This window comes from Glycine soja, chromosome 2, assembly GCF_004193775.1.
Source record: "Glycine soja cultivar W05 chromosome 2, ASM419377v2, whole genome shotgun sequence".
Classification (NCBI taxonomy): Eukaryota; Viridiplantae; Streptophyta; class Magnoliopsida; order Fabales; family Fabaceae; genus Glycine; species Glycine soja.
Window position 1 is genome coordinate 40,089,816 of NC_041003.1, and position 9,751 is coordinate 40,099,566.

Consider the following 9,751-nt stretch of genomic DNA (forward strand, 5'->3'; position numbering starts at 1 on the left):
ATAACATGTGAGGGCATTTGGAATTGTTTGGGACCTGTCATAGGCCCCAAATCATGTGAATCCACTAAGGCAGAGAGGCCTTTACTCAAGGCTTCCTCCACTATATATAACAAGAGAGGCAATAGAGGGTCCCCTTGTCGCACTCCACAACAACAAGGGAAAAAACCTATAAACTTTCCATTTATTAAGATTGAGAGCTTGACCAAAAGAAGAATAGAGTGGATCCAACTGCAAAAGTTTCACAAAAGCCGAAAGATCGAAGCACTTCGAGAAGGAAGCTCCAATTAATGGTATCAAACACTTTTTAATTTTAATCTTTATTGGGGAGATTTCCTCCAAGGTTACTGCTATATAATAAGAGAAGTGCTTGCCTTTTATGAATCCTCTATGGAACGAAGAGATTATTCTAGGGGCAATGTTGGAAAGTCTATTTGTCAACACTTTGGTGATGATCTTGAACTGAAAGTTCACCAAGGCGATAGACATGTAATTTTCAATTCTATCAACATTCAGCAACTTAGGAATAAGAAAAATGACATCAGAATTTAAATATGGCAATATCCATCCCTTTCTAAAGAACTCTAAAGTGGCTTCCAAAACGTCCTTTCAGATAATAGACCAAAACCTCTGATTTCAGATAACAGACCAAAACCTCTGATAAAAAACCCACAAAAGTCATTGGGTCCAGGGGCCCTATTTCCATTTATTTCAAACACTGAACTTTTCAATTACTCTAAGGAAGGAAGATTAGTCAGAGAAGAGTTGTCTTTGGTTGTGATTAGATGAAGGGTGACTCTCTAAACCAAATCATTGTCATGGGTGTTATTATCAACAATGTAAAAAGCAGTGTAGAAGTCTAGAACATGTTATTCAATGGTTGCGGTGTCCAGTAAAATCTTACCACCATGCTTTAGCATAAAGATGTTTTTCAAAGTGAGCCTTATCTTAGTAACCTTATGGAAAAAAGATTTGTTGCGGTCTTCATTAGTGTGCCAAGCCACCCTAGATTTTTATTTCCAGAGGTCATCTTCCAACTCTTGCATAACATCTTTGACCATTATTGCACCATAGCCAAAGGTGTTAAGATTCTAGACTTTTAGGGCCTTCTTTAGCAGTCTCAATTTTTAGGCTAACACAAACATGGGGCAACACAACACATTGGAGGACTATAGTTTTTTGACAATACAATCACAATCAAGGTGAAAGGCCCACATATTTAGGAATCCAAAGGTCTTAAGACTATTATTCTTAACATTCTGAAGAGTAAGTAAGATGGGCAGGTGATCCAATTTAGATTTGACAAGGGTGGCATAAGAGACCGACCTCCAAGCAAGGAAATAATCGTCATTGCACATTGCAGGGTCAAATATGAGATCAATGGAGGTAGATCATGTTTTATTGTTAGACCATATGAAACCAACATCTCTAGTGGGGATATAAAAGTTATTGGTGTTAGTCCAAGCCTTGAACTCCTTACAAGTTGGGTGCCTAAGCAACCTCCCTCATTTTTTCTCGTGGGATCCAAGGATTAGTTGAAGTCACCAAGAAAGCACCAATGGCCTTGGTGTTGTTGCAAAAGGTGAGTAAGATCCCTCCAAAGATTTCTTCTACTCTTGAAGGAAATCGAGGCATAAATCATGGAGAAAAAAATTGTTGCATATTATTGGTGATGTTGAAAGCTAGTTGTTGCTCTGTAACTACAATCACTTGCGGGTCTAGAATATCAGTACATTAACACCATAGGTTAGGTGCCTTGGCCTTTCATTGACTAAGAAGACTTTCATATAAATGTTTGTCCAAAAGGAAGTTGGAAAGAGATCAATATTCATCATAGGTTAAGAAATAAGCAGGAAGTCGGGTTTATTTTCCTCACAAAGCTTTTTGACTACCAATCTAGAGTCTAGATTGACAATCCCTCTTACATTCTAGTAGAGGGCCTTTATGAGGATTGTTTGTATTTGCCTGCCTTAGATTGGTTTTTTCCAGCTTTGGCATTGCTAGGTCCAACAACCTTCTTGCTAGAAGTGCCCTGAGTTGCATTGGGGCTTTCTGGTGGGTCAACCTAGATGTTTGGCAGGTTTCCATTAGATGTGCCCACTCTTTGTGTTGTGTCTCTCACAGGGGATAGAGGTCGAGCAACTTATAGGCAATCATCGACAATTGTATTATCCTTTTCAAGTCTAACTATCTGGCTACCTTAAACAACCAAATCATTCCTGCTTTTAGTATGTTTCTTGTATTTTAGTATTGTGAGATCCAAAAAAAGTAACATAAGAATGCAAGGCTGAGTTGTAGCTACTCAACTAAAATATGAGAGTTTGTATGAAATCTTTAACCATTTGTACTAACCTACTTTGACTTAAAAATTGGTTACTACATAATAATTGAAATTTATCGCTTTACATGGATGTTAGCGTTTAATTTACATGACCATCAAATAATCTTGCTTGAATCGATGAGCCGACTAATTCACTAGGTCACCATTGAAGCAAGGTTTTATCATAACATTTAAAAAAATAATAATTTTAATCTTTTTTTAATGGGTTTCGTTGGTTTACTATAAAATAACTTTTTTTTTTAAATAATTAGGGGTAACATTGATAAGTGATAACACCAATATAACTTAAGCAATCCTTCGTTTCACGCACAAATCTAAAAGCAAAAAGGATGCAATGGCTTTTAAGATCAAGGACTATTGATAACTGCTAAATAAGAGTTGTTTTTTTTATGAAAATAGTTAAAATATCTTTAAAAATAATTATTTAGCAGTTATTCATACTTAATTGTTAGGAATTGATGTTCTTCTGTTTACGGCTTGCAGATATAAAAATTGGAGGGATTAAAAGTAAAAAGATGTAGAAAATATGAAAAAAGATGAAGATTTTAGCATCAGGCCGAGCCCAAGAAGCGCTCAGCGCCCGCTAAGCACAAAAACTGGTACCTGCGTTCAGTGAGCAGAGCGCACTAAGCACGAAAATAGGCACTTGTGCTTAACAAGCAAAGTGTGAGTACGCAGGACCAAGTCCACTCCAACAACTATAAAAAGAGAGTTAAGCCAAAGGGAAAGGACACACCGAGTCTCAGAGCACTCTAATACACACCTAAAGCCTCAGAAGTCTTCCTTAGGGAATTCTCTCTTCTCTCTCATGATTTTCTCTATTCCCTTCTTCCATCCCTTCTCCTCCACCAGTTCTTATACCCCTATCTCAGTGTAAGGCTCTCATGGCCATGAGAGGCTAAACCCTTAGTTAAGGCCTGACAGGCCGAAAAAGCCAAGAGATGTATGATGTACTTCATATTTATCAATGCAATAGGTATTTTCTATCCTATTATCTTTTCCTATTTCAATTTTATGTATTACTCATCTTTACATTGTTTAAGGAGTTAGATGCTCGATAGAGGGTAATCCCTAATAAGAATATAATGAAGGTATGCATGCATCAATTTTAAGGGTTAGACGCTCGACAAAGGATAACTTCTAATAGAACTAAAAGGAAAATATATCATAATAAAATCACTGCTAGACATAGAATGATTGCATTATGCCCATGCATCAAAGCACGCATCTAGAATGAAAGCTTTATGCATTTTATCTGTTGAATATGTTCAAAGGCATTTGAGAGATAGATAGGTAAAATAGGTTTGTCATCATGAGACATCAGGGGCAAGTAATCAAATAGATGTGGGTAGGATAAATTTACCTGATTGATAAAGAAAAATCTAAAAACTATACATCTTAGGCAAACAAGGCATGCTAGGTCATAACATTCTCATCCCATTGAATTCTCTATTGATTATTTTGCTTCATATTATTTTCTTTTTCTACAACTATCTGCTATTAATTCCTGTTCCCTTTATTTATCATTTATCTCTCTTTGTTTCTTCTATTAAAAATTGGAAATTATACAATACAAGTACAAAACAAAGTCCTATGGAATTTGACACTCAGACTTCTGAATTTTTATTACTTGGACATTTTGTGCACTTGCCAAACCATTAACAATTATTCAAAAAAAGTTCTCCATTTAGCTTGTGGTTTAAACAATGAAGTTGCAAACTCGCTAAAATAGAACCCATTTAAATTGTAGACTTCACAAGATGAGTTTTGCGGATGTAAGCTTAAATGAGGTGACTTATTCTCGTGTCTAACTCTATTTATGATGTTAATAAGGAGTTCTTCCATGAGCTACATTTTAAATTTTGACTATCCTACTTTTACCATGAATTTTGATTGTAAATTTTGTTAGGTTCCCTATCGATAGTATCACATCAAATTAATGTTATCAAAATATATTAGTAATTGATTTGACCATGATATTGAATTATTGGATCAATCAGTGGATCATTAGTTGAATCGTATGATTTGATATTTAATAAATTTATAAATTTTATACTTAAGTTATATATATTGTTAATATTATAACAAGTATTCTATTGGTTAAATCGTTAGAAAATTTTTTGTCTGAAGTTTTTAATAAGTATTAAACAATTTTTGACAATAAAAAAATCAAAAAATTGTTATTCCCCATATTCAAATTAAATTATTTAATACTTATTAAATGTTTTTGATAAATAATTTTTAACGTTAGAAAATGAATAATAAAAAACTTAATATAAATAATAATAAAATTAAAGATACATCATCATTTAATTTAATTTATGAAATAACCATTGATTTTAGATTATTCACAAACATAAAAGACAAAAGTTAAAATTTTAAATCATAAATGACTAAAAAAATACAAAACCGTGAAGAATCAAATTATTTCAGCCTATAATAATAAATCGCAAAATATGTTGGAGGAAAATGATAATACAGTATTTCGTTTCGCTTTTTCCGCTTTGGTCAATGACTCAACGCGGAAAAAACAAGCCGAACTCTCTTTAACTCGGAAAAGACCAAAAGGGAGAAAACTCAGAAAAGCATTCTTGTCATTTAAAAAATTCCAATTGACGAAAGGGGCCAGACTTTATATATATATACATCACACACACACACCCATTCACTTATGCACTAACAAATAGTCACTCTCTTTTGTTCTCTCGTTCCTCTCATATTCCCAACCCCTTTTGTTTTGCTTAGAGTTAGAGAACTGCACATCACACCCAAATGGAAGAGACCAAATCCAAGTTCAAGAGGATTTGTGTGTACTGTGGAAGCAGTTCTGGTAACAAAGCCAGTTACCAAGAAGCTGCTGTGGAACTTGGCAAGGAGATGGTAATAATTATTTAACTTCCACACTTCCAGTTAAAAAAACTATTACTTTTCTAGCGTTGAATAACAATATCACTTTCATGAAGTTCAGTTAATCTTCTTCTTCTTCTTTATAAGAGGCCCTTTTCAGATGAAAAAGACACCCACTTGTATGTTTTTGTCAAATCCTGCATTCTTTCTCTCCTTTATGTTCATATGGTCTATAGTTGGAGGCGGTAAAAAAATTAATAAAAAAGTTTAAACCTAAAAGCACGGCTTAAATTAAATCTGCATCTACATGGTTCTGAGTACCCTTTTGCATTATTTTTCTTTGTCCTATTAGCTATTACTTTCACAAATTTATGTTCCATGAACTTGCTTCATTTAAGGGTCTTTTAAGTTATTTCTTCTTCAAACTCTGCGGCACTTTCTCCTCCTTCCTTGTAACTTCTCATTTTTTTCTCCATTTTAAACCTCTTCCCCTTTATAAGCTGTATGGTAGTTGTTTTTTTTTTCCTTGTTTTTTTTAATTTTCTTACCTAACAAATAATATCTCAAGACTCAACGCTAGCTAGGTTATGATCTTTGAGGAATGAGAATGGTTTAGGTTAAGAGTTTGTCATGAAAGAGAAGATTGCAAGGCTGGAACCTGCTGTCAGTTGAGCAGCCTTCTTGCATGATCTATGTTTTTGCCTCTAACATGTTTATTTTTTTTCTCTCAATAATTTTCCAACTGAAGAAAAAAAAAAAGAGAAAAAAAATGTTCTATGCGCGTTTCAAGGGTAACGAACGTGCAATTTTGGTATCATTACACTATGAAGCGTGCTCTTAACCTTTGGCATTCCCCACAAGCTTCACCTCCATGATTTTTCCCTGTGGTCGAGGGGTTATTTTTATTTGCATCCTTAAAATGATTTTTCCCTGTGACCAAACTTTACCATTGACCACTAATCCAATACTATAATAAAATAAAATAAAAACATTATTTTATTTTATCTTGTGTGTGTCCAATTACTTAGCATGTTTGGTTTCTTACCATGATGATGATTAGTGCATGACACGTGTCTAATCGGTTTGGTCTTCAATGTGTTTTTTTTGAAGGTTGAGAGAAGAATTGATTTGGTCTATGGAGGTGGTAGCGTGGGCTTGATGGGTCTAGTTTCTCAGGCAGTTCATGATGGTGGGCGCCATGTTCTGGGGTTTGTTCTCTCTCTCTCTCTCTCTCTATATATATATATATATATATATATATATATATATGTCTATCTCTACGTTTTTATGTTATAGACCAACTTAATCATTTTAGTGATTGCTACTACAAAGTGGGTTATAATGTTGTATCCTTATTCTGTTTACATACTGACCCATGCGTGTTTCCCTATTTCCTAAGAAATGAGTTCATGTAAAGGACATCATTGGATAAAAAACTGGCAACGTGGGACATTTTTTTAGCCCCTTTGATTAAAGCTTCCAAATGTAGGGTAAAAGGAAGCATTTTGGACTTAAATAAAATATAAGTTCCCTGTGTGTGATGGTTAATATTATGGCTTTATGTTCCATTAGGGTGAAGGGGGAAAAGGTGTTAACCTTTACCTATGGTTAGAAGCCTTTTGAAGCAGCTTTGCTCTGTTGGATAAAAGTTCAATGCCTTTTGGCCCTTTTACGGAAAGGGAGGGTAGAAAAGTTTTTGCTCTGGAATTGGAGCCACCATTGGTTTTAAATTTTTATTTTACTCTTTCCCCTTGCATGCAATCTCAATACATGCTTAAAGTGCATTTTATGATTAAGGGGAATTCAAATTGGTCTTTGGTTTCTTTTTGTTCTTTGTTTATTGTAATAATCATTTTTTGTTTAAAATATTTCCTCTTCTATCTTTTGACTGATGATGTGCATCATTGACTTGTTTTTGTGCAGCGTTATCCCAAAAAGCCTCATGCCAAGAGAGGTAAATCACTGCTGTCTCTTGCTACTATGACACAAACAATCTTGTTAGAATAAAAAGAGAAAATAGTGTAAAATTACACTTTCATCCAATGACAAATTGTTGTATATACTACTTTATTGATTTTCACAATAATTATCTTGAAAATCACACATTTTATGACTTATTGGTTGATAGTGTAATTTTATTTTACACAAATGGTACGTAGAAATTAAACTGGACTTTAAAATACTAGTGGTCAATGACTCTTCATGTGTATTTTTTTTATACTTTTTATGCGTATATTAATGTGTATGTTGGAAATGCAGATAACTGGTGATCCTATTGGGGAAGTGAGAGCAGTATCCGATATGCATCAAAGAAAAGCTGAGATGGCTCGTCAAGCTGATGCATTCATTGCCCTTCCTGGTATGGTTTATAACTAATAACTATATTGTGACACAAAGACAAAAACTGAAAGAAACGAGCGACATAGTCATGTGAAGTGGGGTTTTATTGGTCTTTTAAGTAATAAATAACATTCATACATGGTGCTGTTACTCATGTCTTGTTGTTATCAAACATTAGGGGGATATGGAACACTCGAAGAACTGCTTGAAATCATTACATGGGCTCAGCTTGGGATCCACAGCAAACCGGTAAGAACTACTTATTAATAATCCTCATTTTTATAATTATGTGATTCGACAAATTATATGACGTACTAGTAGTTGCTCTTTGTTGTTCTATTCAAAGGGAGATACTAGTGACGTTAGTTAGGAACTTCATTGACCAAGTTCTTTGTTGGCATCTGTTTTCAGATGGTATTATTGTAGAAAAATGTTTATAAATGTTATGTTCTGCCAAATTAGACATAAATCTTTTAAAATTGATAAGATAGGATAAAAGGGAAACTATATTAAGTTATTAGTTCAAATGTTAAAAAATATTATAATCGAGTGAGATAAATTTGTACACTAAACATTTTTATTTTGGTATATAAGTTTGGAAATTAATTAAATAAACTATAGATTAGTTGAAATGTAAACACGAATAAGTGACCTAGAAATGCCGAAAGGTGGGAATGGAATATAATATTGTATTACAAACTATAGCTTTTAAAATTAATAATAAAAAAAGCTTCACTTGCCTCTTATGATCTCTCTGGAATCGTATTTCTGTTATATAGTTATAAAATATCAAGAAGTCAAATCTCATATTATTTGCCCTGTTAATTGTTTTAATACCTGCCTTAAGCAACTTTGCTTCTACATACATGACGCATGATATTGCGTATTCATTCACTACCTCCATATTTTAATGTCGTAATTCTACGTATCATCAATTGTAATGTTGCTTAATTGGATTAGATACGCGTTTTTAGTTAACTAGCCTGCTTAAGTTTATACTTCCCACAATTTTTTTTATCCGAATGGGACAACACAAGGAAGCTTCGTAATGGAACAAACACATGTGTATTTAATTCACACATTCACATGAGAAGATATCTGAGATTTTGTTATAGTTAATCGTTGTCACGTTACATTATTTGATGGTTCTCCGTTTGAATGGGAGAAAGATATGATGCCATGATCAATAAGCATAGAAAATGATTGAGGGAAACGACACAACATCAAAATTAAAGTTAAATGTGGTCAATGGAAGACTAGTGGAAAATTGCATACATAATACAGATGTAGCTACTACTATTAATTATAACACGGTGTTTGGTTGTCCCAATTTTTTGTGGTGCAGGTGGGCCTATTGAATGTGGAAGGATTTTACAATTCCTTGTTGTCTTTCATTGACAAGGCCGTTGATGAAGGCTTTATTTCACCAAAAGCACGTCGCATTATCGTGTCAGCACCCACAGCCAAAGATTTGGTTAGAGAGCTAGAGGTGCGTGTAACATTTTAAATTTTTACCTCACTTTAGTGAACAATTGAGGTTTTATGGTTCATGATTCATAAAATTAATATGATTAAATCATATGTTTAAGAATTAATTAAGAAATTAAGATACTAATAATGGCTAAATAAAGTTGCTAAAATCAAGTGGGCATGTTGGAGAGGCAATAACAATAATCATTTTAATGTTTTGTGAAGCAGGAACATGTACCTGAGAGAGATGAAGTTGTATCCAAGTTGGTGTGGGAAGACAGGCTAAATTATGTGGTGCCTGAATCAGAAGTTGCCATGTGACCGATCTATGCGCTTAGTGGGTGATTGATGAATGAACACCATAGTTTTGGGGTCTTCTATGGATCATTTTGTTGTTTTAAATGTATTTTGGGTACATAAAAATAGTCAATATATATGGGCATAGGAATCGTAGGACCATACACCATCCCTTTTTTTTGTTTTTCCAATTTATGTTGATGCCCCTACTATACAGGGAATGAGGGTAGTTTAAAAAATATGGAAAATCATCAATGGAAGTTATGTTACTGATCATGGCCTTTTCTTCCCCCTCACCCCTCTCTTTTATGGCTTCTCTTTTTTTCTTTCTTTTTCCAACAAACTCTCCGGATTAATTTTGACTAATCCGGATTTTTATTATAATATATATATATATATATAAATATAAACATGTGATGATTCAAAACATGAGCAGATCTTAATAAAGTCTATCATATT

General features: G+C 33.7%; 1 protein-coding gene across 1 annotated transcript; it reads left to right on the forward strand.

The window, feature by feature from the left end:
• Positions 1 to 4,891: 4,891 nt before the first annotated feature.
• LOC114393931 (cytokinin riboside 5'-monophosphate phosphoribohydrolase LOG7-like) lies at positions 4,892 to 9,542 on the forward strand. The gene is made up of 7 exons (XM_028355441.1): positions 4,892 to 5,218; positions 6,296 to 6,393; positions 7,109 to 7,139; positions 7,445 to 7,544; positions 7,704 to 7,774; positions 8,871 to 9,014; positions 9,224 to 9,542. Exons 1-7 carry the CDS (start codon positions 5,111 to 5,113, stop codon positions 9,314 to 9,316), a joined length of 645 nt encoding a protein of 214 aa, XP_028211242.1. The 5' UTR covers positions 4,892 to 5,110; the 3' UTR covers positions 9,317 to 9,542.
• The last annotated feature ends 209 nt before the right edge of the window (positions 9,543 to 9,751 follow it).

Excerpts from the sequence above, each read along its gene's own strand:
- LOC114393931 (XM_028355441.1), top strand. The coding sequence starts at position 5,111 with ATGGAAGAGACCAAATCCAAGTTCAAGAGGATTTGTGTGTACTGTGGA. Across the intron at positions 5,219-6,295 it reads TGGAACTTGGCAAGGAGATG|GTTGAGAGAAGAATTGATTT; the intron begins GTAATAATTATT and ends TTTTTTTTGAAG. Across the intron at positions 7,140-7,444 it reads AAAGCCTCATGCCAAGAGAG|ATAACTGGTGATCCTATTGG; the intron begins GTAAATCACTGC and ends TTGGAAATGCAG.